The 18630-nt window shown below is 42.7% G+C and overlaps 1 protein-coding gene across 1 annotated transcript; it reads left to right on the top strand.

Moving 5' to 3' along the window:
- The first annotated feature begins 15779 nt into the window (after positions 1 to 15779).
- MPC1L (mitochondrial pyruvate carrier 1 like) lies at positions 15780 to 17138 on the top strand. Its single transcript, XM_001093662.5, is given in 3 exon segments — positions 15780 to 16440; positions 16775 to 16979; positions 16982 to 17138. Coding segments are annotated over 3 exon segments (399 nt in total). The 5' UTR covers positions 15780 to 16299; the 3' UTR covers positions 17035 to 17138.
- Positions 17139 to 18630: the final 1492 nt, after the last annotated feature.

Genomic DNA, 18630 nt, shown 5'->3' on the forward strand with positions numbered 1-18630 from the left:
ATGTTGGAGTGGACCAATGTCTATCAAGAGTGACAAATAAAGTTAATAATGATTCCAAATTTGTGTCATTGTAGTACTAAATCTATTTTATATTGTAAAAACCTAACAAAATAGGCTTTTCTTTCATCAGGATTGGCTGTTTTGTTGTACAGATGATTTCATGCTGTTTCTTTTACATTTGTTTATTCTCACTGCCTCTTGAGATTTAGTACTAATGTAAGGAAGGCATTTTAATTACCATTCTTGTTACTGAATTTATATAAAATATATGAGAAGTTCATACTTTATGTAGGAAAGGGTTACATTTTTCTGTAGCTTTTTTTTTTTTTTTTTTTAATTAAAAACATTTTAGAGACCAGTCTTGCTATGTTGCCAGGCCGAACTCCTGGCCTCCAGTGATCCTCCCACCTCAGCCTCCCCAGTAGCTGGGATTACAGGTGTGCACCACTGCACCCAGCTCTGTAGCGTTTTTAAAAATGAATAAGCAACTAATTGGTTAGAATATGAAGGACTGTTTCAGGTAAAGGTTTAAGGTAACAATTTGTTTTCTTTTTCAAAAAACAGAATCTTTAACTTCATAATTATATAGCAAGATTATTTTAGTACGAGCATTGTAGCCCTGACCCTGGGATCCTCCCTTGTATTTAGTATTAGCTGTTTCTGCATCTTCTTTGCAAAGATCATCAAATTATTTATAAATAGCATTGAGTTTGGCAGGTTTGAGAAGGTAGGTTATATTTAGTTGTCACTTACTGCAAGATGCCCTTGACAATTACAGTTTCAAACCTCCATAGAGTGGAGGAAATGTGGGTTTTCTTTTTGCCTCTCATTGAAGTATAAATAATTGTAGGGAAACTGATACTCAGCTTCACAGGGAAGAAAAACTGTGTTGTTCTAAAATCACTCTTCCATCCCTACTTCCTACCAGAGTGATGGGGGTGAGGGTTTTTCAGCTGTTTATCACCAAAACAGTTCCCACTCTGACCCCATGGAACGCAACACGGCCTAAGTGTAGGAAGCAGGAAACTATCATGCTGCAGGGTGGTTAGAATCCACTTGTCTTTCACAACTTTCTTATATAAACATTGCCAGAGATGTTAGATTGTTATGATTATGAAGTAAACCAATGCCTTTGTAATTTAAAACTGATGAGACTTTTAAGTTCTAAGGGAAGAAAAAAAAATTAATTACATGACAGCACTAATCCGTATAGGGTAAATGGCATCAGCATCCTTCTATCTATGTTAGGCAGAGAGCAATTCATTAAAATAAATGTTCTGCCAAGATTATTATACCTGTTGCTGATGATTTGCTCTTAAATTAAGTCTAATTTGTTCCGGAACATAAATCACAGTGTCGATTTGTGTGAGAGGCAGAAAAGGCAGACTCATGGCAGATGATTCCACTGACAAAGAGAAAACCCAATCACTTTAAATCTCATTGGTGGACTGTTCCGGGTTTATAAAATATCTGAGATTCTACATATGCAGATATTGCTTATGGCCTAATTCTATTAGGAATAATATACAATTGATTTTTATTTTCTTTGGTTATGTGTTTTTTTGAAGGAATAATCTGAATCCATTTTCACTGATACCAAGTAATATGGAAACTGTAAATGTACTTTTTTTTTTTTTTTTTTTTTTTGAGACTGTAATCTCACTCTGTTGCCCTGGCTGGAGTGCAGTGACACAATCACAGCTCTACAGCATCAACCTCCTGGGCTCAAACTATCCTCCCACCTCAGCCTCCCAAGTAGATGGGACCACAGGTGTGTACCACCACACCTGGCTTATTTATTGTAGAGATGGGGTCTCTATGTTGCCCAGGCTAGTCTTGAATTCCTGGGCTCAAGCAATCCTCCAGCCTCAGCCTCCCAAAGTGTTGGGATTACAGGCATGAGCCACTGCGCACCCAGCCTAAACTTAACTTTGTTAGGGGGATAGAGTCTCACTCTGTCACCCAGGCTGGAGTGCAGTGGCGCGATCTCGGCTACTGCAACCTCCGCCTCCCAGGTTCAAGTGATTCTCCTGCCTCAGCCTCCCAAGTAGCTGGGATTACAGGCACCTGCCACAATGCCTGGCTAATTTTTGTATTTTTAGTAGAGACAGGGTTTCACCATGTTGGCCAGGCTGATCTCGAACTCCTCCTGGTCTCAAGTGATCTGCCTGCCTCAGCCTCCCAAAGTGCTGGGATTACAGGTGTGAGCCATCACGCCCCACTCTAAACATTTTTATTTTATTTTATTATTTTTGAGACACAGTCTTGCTCTGTCGCTCAGGGTGGAGTGCAGTGGCATGATCTTGGCTCACTGCCGCCTCCACCTCCTGGGCTCAAGTGATTGTTGTGCCTCAGCCTCCACGAGTAGTTGGGACTATAGGCGTGCATCACCACGCCTGGCTAATTTTTGTATTTTTTGATAGAGACAGGGTTTTGCCCTTTTGGCTAGGCTGGTCTTGAATTCCTGACCTCAAGTGATCTGCCTGCCTCAGCCTCCCAAAGTGCTGGGATTACAGGCATAAGCCACCGCGCCTGGCCTAAATTTAACTTTTTAATGGACAAGCAAACCAACAATTTTGCATGTAGGAACCAGGGTCAATGATCATGCCAACTGAGTTATACAGTGGCATCAAGCCTTCTAACTTTTGGGCACAGGTGGTTTTTTTCTAGCCTTTTCATGACAGAATGACTGACTATTCTGTGGTTTCTTTGGAAAATACAGTCATTGGGGAAGGCCATCAGTAGAAAGCATTGTGAGTAAAATACATCAAGAGTCATACCACTTACAAGTTGAACAATCTAGGGCAAATCCCTTAATCTCTCTGAATCAGCATTTTTAATCTATATAATGGGCGTAGTAATACCCCAGGTCTATAAAAATTAGCATTCAGTAGGAGAACACAATAAAGTTTATGAATGCTTAATAAATATAAACTACAATCTTAGTACTAAACTCAAGGAACTCTGCTTGGACCCAGCATTGCGCCATTGATATGTGCTAGCCAGTTTCTTGCAAGCAACAGGAACAAACTTTGGTTAAATTTTGCTAGTTGTCTTGCTAATGCCCTTTTACTAGACCAGGGTCCAGTCCAGGAGCACGCATTGTAATATCATGTTTCCTTAGTCTCCTTTCATCTGACACAGTCTACCTTTGAAAAGTATTGGCCAGTTATTTTATAGGACGTCCCTCAGTTTTGGTTTGTTTGATGTTTGCTCATGATTAAATTCAGGTTATGTATTTTTAGAAAGAATACCACTGGCTGGGCGTGGTGGCTCATGCCTGTAATCTCAGCACTTTGGGAGGCTGAGGCAGGAGGATCACTTGAGTCCAGGAGTTCAAGACCAACCTGAACAACATTGGGAGACCCCCGTCTCTACAAAAATTAGCCGGGCGTGATGGTGCATGCCTGTGGTCCCAGCTACCCAGGAGACTGAGGTGGGAGGATCACTTGATCCCGGGAGGTTGAGGCTGCAGTGAGCCAAGATCATGCCACTGCACTCCAGCCTGGGCAACCCTGTCTGGAGTGAGACTCTGTCTCAAAAAAAAAAAAAAAAAAAGAAAGAAAAAAGTAGTAGTATTCTGTTCTTACTGTTTGTGTAAGACGGGAAATAAGGAAACGTGCATATACAGGTTGACTACCCCTTATCTGAAATGCTCGGGACCAGATGTGTTCCATATTTCAGATTTTCTTGGACTTTGGAATCTGGTTGAGCATCCTCAATCTAAAATTCCACAATCAGAACTGCTTCAATAAGCATTTCTTTCATGTGTCATGTCTCAAGAAGTTTTGGATTTTGGAGCATTTTGGATTTCAGCCTTTAGATTTGGGATGCTCAACCTGTATCTTCTTACTTTTGTAAAGAGAAACATGGGAAATATAAGCCAGAAAACAATAAAGTTAATTATAAGATGTAGGAGTAGACAGAATGGAACAAATAAGGGAGGAAACAGCACGACTACAAAGAGTAGACCTTTTTGTATAGTTTTAATGCCAGAAGGTCAAAGGAGGCAGCTTCAAGGGGCTCCCACTGTCCAAAGTTGGGCCAATTTCAGCATCAAAATTAAGAGGACAGTAATAGATTATAACCCACTGAATAAAATGAAATAAAATGAATAGATTATAACCCACTAAATAAAATGAAATCCATGAGACCATATTGATAATAAGTAGATAAGTAAATAAATGGGGAGAGAAGGAAGGGTATTCCTTATATTAGAATGCTGACTGATATACGTATATGAATATATCCATATACACATATGTATACATATACACATATATGTATATATCACACATATACATATATGCCACCCAGGCTGGAGTGCAGTGACACAATCATGGCTCACTGCAGCCTCCACTTCCCAGGCTCAAGTGATCCTCCCACCTCAGCCTCCCAGGTACCTGGGACTACAGGCGTGTGCCACCATGCCCAGCTAATTTTTGTTGTTTTTTTAAAAAAATCTTTTTATTTATTATTTTATTTTATTCTTTTGAAACAGGTTCTTGCTCTGTCACCCAGGCTGGAGTGCAGTAGCATGATCTCAGCTTACTGTGACCTCTGCCTCCCAGGCTCAAGTGATCCTCCAACCTCAGCCTCCCAGTAGCTGGGACCACAGGCCCGTGCCACCACGCCCAGCTAATTCTTTTGTATTTTTGGTAGAGACAGGGTTTTCACCATGTTGCCCAGGCTGGTCTCAAACTCCTGAGCTCAAGTAATCCACTTGCCTCAGCCTCCCAAAGTACTGAGATTACAGGAGTGAGGCACCATGCCTGGCCCTAATTTTTGTATTTTTTGTAGAGATGGGGTCACGCTTTGTTACCCAAGCTGGTCTTGAACCCCTGGGCTCAACCAATCCTCGCCACTCAGCCTCCCAAAATGCTGGGATTACAGGCCTGGGCCACCGCGCCCAGCCAGTAGTCCCCTTTAATCTGGAATAAGACAGAGAAACAAAACAAAAGATTAGAGGAAACTGTGGTTCAATGGGGGCTGAACAAAACCCATTCCCTCCTGTCAGTTCATTGTACTGGGGGACCGAGACCAGACTACAATGACAAGGGGCATTTTATAGCTAGAGAAACTGAGGTACACAATACACTTAATCTAACATTTTTATAGCTACTGGAAGATGCTGGATAACCATACAGCCTTCAGCCATTGTATTCACATGAGAAAAACAATGAAAAAGGCAAAAGATTAGAATCAGGGCCGCAGATGGCTCTAAAATTACTTTCAGCAGTATCTGAAAATAGCGAGCCAATGTATCTGCCTATTGTTTTATTCATTCAGCTTCTCTTGAGGCACAATGCTATTTATTCCCTTTGGTAGAATTTAACAGCAAATATTCCAGGAAGTCAGTACAGGATATGGCAAAAAAAAAAAAAAAAAGTTTCATAAAATACTCAAATCCTAAGTGTTTTGTTTCACAGCCATAATTCAAGAGCAGGTATGTTTTTGTAAATGTGGGCCAGCATTCCATGGCAAATTTAATGAAATACATTTCTGATTTTTATTGTTTTAAACCACAGACAGAAAATCACTTAAAAAATATAATGTTGCAATCATTAGACTGATACTGACTCAGACAAGAATCATCGATGTATGCTAAAACTAGCGGGTTAAATATTTAATGAGGAAATAGATATTTACATAGTCTCAAAGTATCTCTGCACAAATTACTTATTAATTATAAAGGGAAAAATACTAACTTAGCAGTAGAGAAACCTGGTGAACACTACCTTAACATCACTAATAACCAGATATCACATGCCTCCCAGTGTGAGGCACTGGGGACATGTCGTTGCAGTGGTGTTCATGCCAAAAATGAACACCCTGAAGGTAGCTGTCTTAGTCCATTTGGGCTGCAATTACAAAATACGTTAGACTGGGTAATTTATAAACAACAGAAATGTACTACTCACAGTTCCGGAGGCCAGGAAGTCCAAGATCAAGGTGCTGGCAGATTTAGTGTCTGGTGAGGGCTCATTGTCTGCTTCATAGATGGCTCCTTCTTTCTGCGTCATCACATGGCAGAAGGGATGAACAAGCTCCTTCGGGCTCTTTTATAAGGGCACTAATTCCATCCATGAGGGTGGTGCCCTCGTGGCTTCATCACTTCCCCAAAGGCCCCACCTCTTAATATCACCTTGATGGTTGGTTAAGTTCCAACCTACGAATTTTGGGGGAAGGCATACACACCCAGATCATAGAAGCAGTCATGAGGAAACATTGAATGAACCCCAGTTGAGGGGCATTTTACCAAATTGCAGGCTTGAACTCTTCTAAAATGTCAAGGTCGGCCAGGCGCCGTGGCTCACGCCTGTAATCCTAGCACTTTGGGAGGCCAAGGTGGGCAGATCACCTGAAGTCAGGAGTTCGAGACCAGCCTGGCCAACATGGTGAAACCCCATCTCTACTAAAAATACAAAAATCAGCTGGGCTTGGTGGCACACACCCGTAATCCCAGCTACTCAGGAGAATCACTTGAATCTGGGAGGTGGAGGTTGCAGTGAGCTGACATCGCATCACTGCATTCCAGCCTTGGCAACAGAGCGAGACTGTCAAAAACATAAAACAATGTCAAGGTCATGAATGCCAAAGAAAGGTAGAGGATCTGGTCTAGATTAAAGGAGACTAAAGTGACATTACAATTAAGTGCCATGTGTAATCCTGGTCTGGATCCTAGACTAGAAAAACAAAATTGTTATATTGGACGTTATTGAGACAATTAGCCAAATAAGAATACTGATTGTAGATTATAGTATTATATCAATGTTGAATGTCTTGATTTTGATGGGTGTATTGTGATAATATAAAAGAAAGTTTACAAAAGTCTATATGCTTAGAAAATACATACCGAGGCCGGGCGCGGTGGCTCATACCTGTAATCCCAGTACTTTGGGAGGCTGAGGCGGGCGGACTACCTGAAGTCAGGAGTTCGAGACCAGCCTGGCCAACATGGTGAAACCCCATCTCTACTAAAAATACAAAAATTAGCCGGGCATGGTGGCAGGCACCTGTAATCCCAGCTGGAGATTTGGGAGGCTGAGGCAGGAGAATCGCCTTGAACCTGGGAGGTGGAGGTTGCAGTGAGCCAAGATCGTGCCATTGCACCCCAGCCTGGGTGACATAGAGAGACTCCATCTCAAAAAAAAAAAAAAAGAAAAAAAAGAAAATACACACTGATGCTCTTAAGAAATACTGTTAAGGGCCAGGTGTGGTGGTTCACACCTGTAATCCCAGCACTTTGCCAAAGCAGGCAGATGGCTTAAGCCCAGGAGTTCAAGACCAGCCTGAGCAACATGGCAAAACCCATCTCTACAAAAAATACAAAAATTCGCTGGGCATGGTGGCACACGTGTAGTCCCAGCTACTTGGGAGGCTGAGATGGGAGGATCACTTGTGCCTAGGAAGTTGAATCTGCTGTAAGCCATGATTGCATCACTGTACTCCAGCTTGGGTGACACAGAGAGACCCTGTCTCAAAGAAAAAAAAAAACAAAAACAAAAAACCAATACCCTTAGGCTAGAGAGAAGAGTAAAGCAAATATCGCAAAATGTTAACAGTTGGTACATCTAGGTAAAGGGCATATGGGAGCTCTTTTGAGCATTTGTTTCTCTGTTATACCTGTTTTAGATTTTTCTAAGTTTTCTCAGCTTGAAATTATTTCAAAATGAAAAGTTAAAAAGAACAATTAAAATTAAGTAATGCCACCTCTATGGTCTGCTGCACTGGACCTCACTGAAGATTTGTGTAGGTCCAGGGTCATGCCCATCAAGCAGGATTTCGTAGGAGCTGTGACCGAGAACCTTGGTTAGAAGAAAGAGTGCGATGCACATTTTTCACAACTGGGAAAAGGGATGAATCTATCGTTGTATTTGCTTGTCTTCTCCCGGCGTTTTCCTTTGAAAGATAACAGTAAACTTGCCAGCCATGTCTCGTGATTGAGTCACATAGGACCTGACAGCTTCACGTTTGTGAGGCAGCACTAAGAGTAGAAATGCCAAAAGCATTAACAGCAGATAAATATTATTTGAAATAATGAAAAATCTTTAGCTGTTCAGTCTCATCTATTAAGCACAGCAAACTGTACAGCAGAACTAATTTAGCTGTGAGGAGAGGTAATCGCTGGACAACATTACTGATGTTCTCTAATCCTAAAGCTGTTTCATCACTACCTTTGTTTCAGACACGTAAAATTCTCTACAGTTTTGCTCAATCCTAGCCCTGAATCTTCTCAATCCACCTTGGAGACCCTTTTACCTCTAAGTATCCCTTCAACTGCTGGCAAAGTTCCAAGATAATATCTTACCTTCTATTTCTAGTGTAAGTCTGGCCCATTTGTCATGATTATAACAATCAACAAATGTCTAGTAGACACATATGTTATACAAAGGCACAGCCAAGCGTCTACCAGGAAAGTTACATGCACATCGTCTGTACCTCCATTTCTCTAAAATTTCTGTTAAAGTGCTCCTCTGGGTGGGCAGGCCTTGTCTTATTAAATTTGGGCCACATCCAGTCAACATGTTAGAAAGGTTTGGAGGGAGAAGGAATATTTCATTTGGTGATTTCTTCCCTGGCCTAAAGGAATTTAACGACATAGTTGGAAAGACATAAACACATCACAAGTTACAGTAATTTGTGTAGAGGAGTGAGGTGAGAAATAGGAAACCTTAATCCTGGTTTCCCATGAATTCGCTGTCACCATGACAGATGACATGATCTCAAGGCCTCATACCTCCTTTGTAAAATGAGATGGATGGACTGGATGATAATAATGACAACAGCTAAAATACACTGAACACTTACTATATATCAAGCCCTATAGTAAGCATTTACTGTGGATTAACATGCTGAAACCTTGCAACACTGCTATGAGGTGGGTACCACTATCATCCTCATTTTACAGATAATCCATGAGATCCTTTCAACTCCAAATTTCTATAATTATGTGACTTCAAGTTAAGTAATATGGTAGACTGCATTTTCCAGAGGTGGACACAATATTTCCTATCTTATATGCTTGCTCTCTCTATATATACACACACACATATATGTGTATATATGTATATAGTATATACACATATGTACATATATTATACACATATGTACATATAATTTACACATATGCATATATGTATATGCACACACATGTATATGCACACATATACATATATACACATATATACATATATAATATACACATACATATATGCATATATACATATATAATATACACATATATACATAATACATAAATACATATATGTACATACACATATGTATACACATACATGCATATACACACATGAATGTATATACACATACATGTATACATATATAGACATATACATATATACACATACATACATATATACACACATATACATATATAATATACACACATTACACACAATGTACACACATACATATATGTACACACATATGTACACACATACATATATGCACACATACGTACACACATACATATATGTACACACATATGTACACACATACATATATGCACACATATACATATATGTATACACATACATATATGTATATACACGTATGTATACACACATACATATATGTATATACACGTATGTATATACACACATATATGTATATACACGTATGTATATACACACATATATACATATATATTTTTTTTGGCTGGGCACAGTGGCTGACACCTGTAATCCCAATGCTTTGGGTGGCTGAGGTGGGAGGATCACTTGAGCCCAGGAAGTCGAGGCTGCAGTGAGCTATGATTGTGCCACTGCACTCCAGCCTGGGCGACAGAGTGAGAGCAGATCTCAATCAATCAATCAATCAATCAATAAAGTATTTTTAGAGATGGGATCTCGCTCTGTTGCTCAGGCTGGTCTCAAACTCCTGGGCTCAGGCAATCCTCTTACCTCAGCCTCCTGAGTAGCTGGAACTATAGGTGTGTGCCACTGCACCCAGTTCCTATGCTCTTCTTGAAGTATAACTTTGAGAAGTGGGTCTATCTACCCTCCATTGAATTTGGGTGGCCTTGTGGCTATGAAAAAAGTGATGTCATGTTAACTTCTGAGGCTAAGTCCATAAAAACCAATATAGCTTATGTTAGTTTTCTATTGCTATGCAACAAATTACCCAAAACTTAGTGGCTGAAAACAATACCTGTTTATTAGCTCATGGTTTTGTAGGTCAGAATTCTGGGCACAGCATAACTTGGTTCTCTGCTCAGGGTGTCACACAGCTGAAATGAAGGCGTTAGCTGGGCTGAGTTCCTGGAGGATCAGAGTTGAGGTGGGGACCCGCTTCCAAGCTCACTACATTGTTGGTTGAATTCAGTTCTTTATGGTCATAAGACTGAGATCTCTGTTTCTTTGGTCAGCTGGGAGCTGCGTGCATTTTTCGCCATGTAGTCACCTCCACCTTCAGAGCCGGCTATGGAGAATATCCTTCACGTCAAATCCCTCTCACGTTTTGAATCTCTGAATTCTGGTCTCTGACCTCTAGACCCAGATTTAAATGGTTGCTGTGGTTAGGGGAGGCTCACTTGGGGAATCTCTCTGTCTTAAGATCAACTGATTCAAAACCTCAATTACATCTGCCAAATCTCTTTTGTCATGTAATCATGTGAATAATATCTAATGCTATTCATAGGTTCCGCTGACACTCAAGTGCAGATTATACAAGGGTGAGGGTCACTGGGGCCATCTTAGAATTCTGCCTACGCGATAGCTTCTACTTGATTCTCTTGTTACGTTTACTCCTGGAACTCAGCCACCATACTGTGAGGAAGCCTAAGCACCCTGTGGAATGGTCCACATGGAAAGAAACTGGCCCCAGTTAACAGCCCCAGCTGAGCTCCCAGCCAGTAACCAGCATCAGCGTGCTATGTGAGTGAGCCATTTTCAAAGTGGATCCTCCAAGCCGCAGGCTGAAATATCCCCACTGGTGATGCATGGGACAGATGAGCTGTCCCTGTTAAGTCCTGCCCAAATGGTAAATTTGGGAGTAAAATAAAAGATTTTGTTCTAAGCCACTAAGTTTTGGGGTGATTTTTTATACAGCAATAGGTGATCAAAACCAAGTAACTTATGTGAGACAGTCTGTAAGTACTGAAAGCTTCTGTGGACAAGGAGCGGTAGCTTCTATTTCTTTTAAGACATTGGAGCATCTGGCAGTGTAGGCCTAAAATGTCATTCAACACATGCTTGCTGATTTATTAGTTCAAACTTATACTGACCTGATTTATAACAGTATACCATTCATCCATATTTGGAAGCTCCGCATTTTAAAATAGTTATCTAAAAATTATGCCACTTTCTTTTGGAGGAATGGCTATACTATATATTTTTAAGCCATATTTGTAAAATGTTTGGGGTGTAAATAAACACAGATAATGAATATTAATTTTAAAGGTACAATGGGCTTGTGTGTAAATCACTACATAAAGCATTAGTATTTCAATGCATATTCAATCGCTTTTCAACAGTTGCTGTTTTTATTTTTTTGTTGTTGTTATTTATTTATTAGACGGAATCTTGCTGTGTCTCCCAGGCTGGAGTGCAGTGGTGCAATCTCGGCTCACTGCAACCTCCGCCTCTGGGGTTCAAGCGATTCTTCTGCCTCAGCCTCCCGAGTAGCTGGGACTACAGGCACGTGCCATCACACCTGGCTAATTTTTATATTTTTAGTAGAGATGGGGTTTTACCATATTGGCCAGACTGGTCTTGAACTCCTGACCTCAGGTGATCCTCCCACCTCGGCCTCCCAAACTGCTGGGATTACAGGCATGAGCCACTGCACCTGGCCAACAGTTGCTGTTTTTATTGGAAAAAACAGAAAGCACTGGAAAAATAATCACCAGTTTTGTCATTAAAGATTTTTCATCCACAGATATCAAAACTATTAGGTGAAAAACTGTTGGAGAGGCCAGGAGCGGTGGCTCATGCCTATAATTCCAGCACTTTGGGAGGCCGAGGCAGGCAGATCACCTGAGGTCAGGAGTTCAAGACCAGCCTGGCCAACATGGCAAAACCCCATCTGTATGAAAAATACAAAAATTAGCTGGGAATAGTGGCACACACCTGTTATCCCAGCTACTGGGGAAGCTGAGGCAGGAGAATTGCTTGAACCTGGGAGGTGGAGGTTGCAGTGAGCCAAGATCGTGCCACTGCACTCCAGCCTGGGCAAAAGAGCAAGACTCTGTCTCAAAAAAAAAAAAAAAAAAAAAATTGTTGGAGAATAGAATATCCATACACTCTCAAGGCAGTTCCCCCCGGATTATTTGAAGGGAAAAGGTAACTTTACAATGGAGAAACCCGGCAGATAACTTCTTTTTTTGGGGGGGGAATATATCCATTTTGTTAAATGCATCTTGTCTGAGCCATGGAAGATACAGAAACAATTTCAAAGAGCATTAAACACTGGTTCTCTCAACTGTGGACTGAAAAAACATAAAGCATATGGAGACGCTGAGTCTGATAGCTGTTCAAACAAGTGGGCCAGAGCTGGTTTCAATGGTGCCAAAAGTACAGGTACTCTACCTCCTGCCAAATGATCCTACCAAAAAAGATGCCAGAAGTACACAGAGAAGATGGTTAACAGACACTTGGAAGGTACAAATTCTCCATGATATGACATTTTCAACATACCAGTGGAACCCACATATGTAGGCTCCATTCTGTCTTGAACAATTCCAAAATATTAAAGAAAAACATCAGGAAGTAGGTAGATTACTTAGAGAAAAATTTGAGTTACTTTTAACCAAAGTTATTTCTACTATGCTTTATCACTCACTCAGTAGCTGCTCTCAAAACAAAGAAATATTTTATATATAATATGTATTTTACTAAAAGTATTTTTTACCCATCTCAAATGGGTTGATTGACCAGTCTCACTAATAGTAAGAGTGCTCAACATTTCCCATTTTGGGCCATTTCTATCACTCTCAAATTTTGGTGAATCTGCCCTAAGTTCCCAGCATCACAGCATTCGTGGATCTGAGTAAACATTCCAGAAAACACAGAGATGTTCCAATACTCTCTGTTCTTAATTTCATCTAATTAGTTTTAAAATTTATTCTCTACTCACAAAGAAGCATAAATAAAGGTTTCACTCTTATGTAAAGACCTGACAAAACATACTGATCCTCTGCTGATGTGGAAGCAAGGACAGTTTTCTACGATAGTCTGTTCTTTATAACCTATAACTGTTGTGGAAAAAAAAGAAAATCAATTTCTTATTGTAATTATTTTTCTTGTTTGAGGTTTCTTTTCCACACCCTGAATCTACAATGACCCAACCACAAGTTTGGGAACATTGCTTCTGAGGCCCATTCTCTGATTAGAAAGTTCAGTCCCACCTGGGGAAAGTACCCGAGTCCCATCCTTTTCAGCCTAACATTATGCCTAATATCTAGAGTAAGAAATCAGGCTAAGTGTGGTGGTGTGCGCCTGTAATCCCAGCCACTTGGGAGGCTGAGGCAGGAGAATCGCCTGAACCCCGGTGGCAGAGATTGCAGTGAGCAGAGATTGCACCAGTCACTCCAGCCTGGGCAACACAGCGAGACTCCACCTCAAAAAATAAATAAATAAATAAAATAAAACATCCAAGTATCCACCTTGGGTTGCAGGAAAATAGTTAATATTATGCGTTTTTAAAAATGTAACTATATAATGTGAAACACCATAAAGTCAGATGGCATTGCACGAGGCATTTTTGCTTCTTTTTCTTAGGGAAAAGGAGTTCTGTGGAAAATTCTCTCATCCTCCTCTCTCCGCCACCGACTCCTCTATGTCCAAAGGTTTTTTCCTCCCTCCACCCCCCGCGAGAGAGAGTCTCACTCTGTTGCCCAGGCTGGAGTGCAGTGGTGCAATCTCGGTTCACTGCAACCTCTGCCCCCTCTGCATTCAAGCGATTCTCCTCCCTCAGCCTCCCGAGTAGCAGGGATTACAGGCACGCACCACCACACCCGGCTAATTTTGTATTTTTAGTAGAGACAGGGTTTCTCCATGTTGGTCAGGCTGGTCTCAAACTCCCAACCTCAGGTGATCCGCCCACCTCAGCCTCCCAAAGTGCTGGAATTACAGGCGTGAGCCATCGCATCCGACCTAGGTTTTTGTTCAAAATTGGGCCTTTGTTCTTATTCAGTAAATCTATGTCACAGGATGAGCCAGGACTTAAATATATAAATATAATTTTTTAGTATCTTTCACGTCAAATTAGAAACACATATTTGGAACTTACTGCTGCAGTCTCTACTGTGCTTATCATGGTAGTGGTTGAAACTGGAAGACTTTTTTTTTTAAACCCTGAAGTCATCCATACTTGCTACTTATTTAGTCTTCTTGCTTGGAATGAAAAGTATTCACCAATACCACCAGCTAAGCATCTGTTTCAAATGCAACTCAGCCTTCAGCTTGCAAAATTATCTCTTTATAATTAAGCAAACAGCGGAAGACCCATGCGAGTTGTTTCTTTCTTCCTGGAGAAGTTGGCAGGATAACTGGAATCCTAGGAGCTCCTCTGTATTGAATTTGCCAAGTCCTGAGTTCAGAATTTTGTTTCTGAGATGAATATAAAAGCACCTAATGGTCAAGGAAACTTTTCTTCCTGTGATAAGGAACCTTTGCTTTAGTGTAGATGACCACTCCCCTCTGTAAGGTAGGGAGGAAGAATGCTCGGTTAGTTCCTTTCCTCTGGCCGATCTCTTTTTTTCTTCTCCTCGCACTGTACAACAGACGCACTCAGCCTCCCGGGGTCCCGGCCCAGAGGCCAGTTTATAGCTGCACGCCTCACTCCGCCATCTTCGCAGCTTCTCCGCGGATAACTTCTTAACCAAGTGGCCGAACTTAGTACCACCAATGCTGGAAGAAAGTGACGTCATGTGCCTCGCATTGTGATGCACTAAGAATACAACATCTCTTGTGAAGTTGTTTTATCAAAAAATGTTTAACCTAAATCTAGTAAGAAAACAGACAAATCCAACTTAAAGACATTCTGAAAAGCGACAAGCTTGGACTCCAAAAATGTCCATGTCATGAAACACAAAAAGCCAGGGAACTCTTCTAGATTAAATATTAATCAAAGGAGTCAACTAAACTTGAATTTTGATTGAATCCTGATTTCCCCCTCCAACAAGAAGGAAAAAAAAAAAAGCCGTAAAGCTATAAAATTTAAATATGCTCTGCATATTATAGTGTGGATTACTGCGTTGTGGTTAAGTAGGGGTCCATCCTTGTTTTTAAGAGACAGATGCTAAAATCTTAAGGTGAAATGTCACCGTGTCTGCAAGTAACACTCAGGCAAATTATGTAAGGGCTAAAATTCTGAACCTGGTTGAGGAATTTTGTATCAACATCTAGTCAACACTGTCCAGGGACTAGTCAGAACAAGTAGTTTCCCTTCGCATGGCTGAGAAGCAGGTAGCCTGACCCACTCCTCTCCGGGTGGCACGAGTAACCCTCAGCACTTAAAAGCGGCTGCAGCCCTGTGGGGAACGAAGGCTGAGGCTGTGGTTCCACTTCTGCCAGAGGACACACACATGCACGCATGCTGTATGCACTTTATGGCAGTCCATGGAAGGCACAAAAGTGCAAGGGTGAGGCTGCGCCCCTCCCCTAACCTCCACAGGAACATATGACAGTAGCACAGGCTGTCTAGAGCACTTTACAGTAGTCACGTCCGCCCAAGGGTGAAACCACACCCTTTCACCCCCACAGAACAGCGGCAGGTGCTGTCTGGAGCACTTTAGGGCAGTCAGGCAAACATGCGAGGATGAGGCCAGGCCCCTACACCCTGGCAGAACCGCTGCACGTGCTTGTGGAGCACTTTACAGCAGTCATGCAGAGGCGTGAGGGCAAAGCTACGCCCTTTCATCCCCACAGAACAGCGGCATGTAGTCTGGAGCACTTTACAGCAGTTACTTGAAGGTGCGACGGCAAAGCCACGGCCTTGCACCCCCGTAGAACAGGAGCACGTGCTGTCCGCGGCACTTTAACGGCATTCAGGCAGAGGCGCGTGGGTGAGGCCACTCCCTTTCGCCCCAACAGAACAGCGGCACGTGCGGTCCGGCGCACTTTACGGCAGTCAACGCGAAGGCGCCAGGGTGAAACCATGCCCTTTCATTCCGACAGAACAGCTGCACGTGCTGTCGGCGCACTGTATGGCAGCCACGCGAAGGCTCGAGGTTGCTAGCGTGCGCCCAGTCAGGGTTGGCTGCGGATACTGGGCTTTGCGCTCTATTTCGTTGTGGTCTGGCTGTCGGTCCGTAGGCACACCTACGGCTATTCCATCATGGCGAGGGTAGCGGTACCGTGGTGAACGATGAGAGATCACTTCCAGAGCAAGGAGTTCCGGGGATACGTGAGCAGCACTCACTTCTGGGGTCCCGTGTTCGACTGGGGCCTTCCGCTGGCTGCCTTTAAAGACATGAAGGCAGGCCGGGCGCAGTGGCTCACGCCTGTAATCCCAGCACTTTGGGAGGCCGAGGCGGGTGGATCACCTGAGGTCGGGAGTTGGAGACCAGCCTGACCAACATGGAGAAACCCCGTCTCTACTAAAAATAAAAAATTAGCTGGGCCTGGTGGCACATGCCTATAATCGCAACTACTAGGGAGGCTGAGGCAGAATTGCTTGAACCTGGGAGGCAGAGGTTGCGGTGAGCCGAGATCGTGCCATTGCACTCCAGCCTGGGCGACAAGAGTGAAACTCCGCCTCAAAAAAAAAAAAAATAAATAAAATAAAATAAAATAAAAATAAAGACATGAAGGCGTCGCTGGAGATCATCAGTGGCCGCATGACGACAGCGTTCATCTTGTACTCGGCGATCTTCATGCGCTTCGCCTACCGCGTACAGCCTCGAAACCTGCTGCTGATGACGTGCCACTGTACCAACGTGATGGCGCAGAGTGTGCAGGCCAGTCGCTACCTACTCTACCACGGCGGCGGCGCCGAGGCTAAAGCCCGCGACACTCCGCCGTCGCGGCCGCCACCAGCCCGGGTTCCCAGCCCCCGAAACAAGCTTCTTAAGAACTGAGAGGGCCTGATCTCATCTCTGCAGGTCACAAGCACTGAACTGTCATTCCTCCTGAAAAAAGGCCAATGAAGACCTCGGTTTTGACTCTAAAACAGTGCGAATCTGACTTAAACCTGCAGTTTGATTAATAAAGAAATACAAAGTAACATTGAACTGAAGTTGAGTGTTGCCTCTTTTGTAAACTGGAAATGTTTTTTAGAAGGGGAGGATGGATTAGCTGGTCTTTCTCTTCACAGGACCTGCAACTCAAGATAGTTTAATATGGGGGAGGAAGACTTTGAATGTAAAGCACTTCACAGCTTTTTTGTTTTTTCTTAAAGCTCTCTTGGGAACATATTTTTGTTACTTGTTTTGGATGTCCAGGGCAAACAGGGTTGCTTAGTATCACACATGACTCACAACTTGGTGCAGTCACAAATCTGTACGTCAAAAAACGTCTGGGGGCTCTTTCTACTGAGGGAAATGTTTCGAAGTGGGTTTTAAATGAATGTCGTGAGGTACAGTGTAGCCTTAACGAGTCCTCAAGAGAACCTAGGATCTCTTGGTGACGGAGAGCAATTATAGAATTAGCCATGGAGACAGGATAAACAATTCTGGGGACAATTGCCATCAACCCTGGGATTCTAGGTAAATAGGTAAAAGGACAAAATCATTCTTTCCTCCTTTTCTTATCCTTAAAAACGGGGGAAATGGCAGTTTGCAGAACTGGTTACCTATCACTCTGTCGAATGCTAGCTAGAGCTGGGGGTGAGGGGTCAGTGGTCAACAGCGGCAGCTCGGAGTATTCCCCTAGGAATCTTGGGGGGTTCCTACCGACTCTTAAATCACAGAGCCGAGAAAAGGGAAACGAGAAGGGTGGGGTAGTGGGGCAGTAGGCTAAGGCGATTACCTACATAGGAGAGGCTGCCCTCTACGATTTGACCCCAAAATTTTCCCTGCCCCTGCCTCTGAAGGATGCGGAAAGTTCCAGAGTGTTTACTGGTGAACCCCAAAGTAGGTGTTCAGAAGTATTCGACCCTGCTTTAGATAGAGTTTTCAAATGCAAAGAAATTTAAAAGCACTATCAAAGATTCTGAAGACATCAGTTCTTGGACAAAACGGGCACATTTGTGGAATTCTAGAAGATTCCCCTTTATCTTCTCTGGCATTAAAGCAGTAGTCCTCTTTGTGGGCAGTCTCTATGTTTCACGAAATTCTGCATGTGGGGACGGGGTGGGGGGTGGGTGGGAAACGAACTATGGGGAAGTAGTGAATTATCTATGGCCATGTAATCACCCCCAACACTTAGTTTAAAACAGTTACCTGACTTAATTTCTGAAGTTCAGGAATCTGGGAGTGATTTAGTGGGGGACTTCTGGCTCAGGGATTCTCAGCTGTCAGCTGGGGCTGCAGTCTCTGAAGATTTGACTGGAGCTGGAAGATCCACTTCCAAGCTCATTCATAGTTGTTTGCAGGAGGCTTCAGTTCCTTGTCATCTGGGCCTCGCCATACGGCTGCTTGTGACATGGCTTCCCCCAGAGTGGTGTTCCAAGAGACAGCCCAAGATGGAAGTTCTAGCCTTTTACAGCTTCATCTTAGAAGTTACATAC

Source organism: Macaca mulatta, chromosome X, assembly GCF_049350105.2.
Source record: "Macaca mulatta isolate MMU2019108-1 chromosome X, T2T-MMU8v2.0, whole genome shotgun sequence".
NCBI lineage: Eukaryota > Metazoa > Chordata > Mammalia > Primates > Cercopithecidae > Macaca > Macaca mulatta.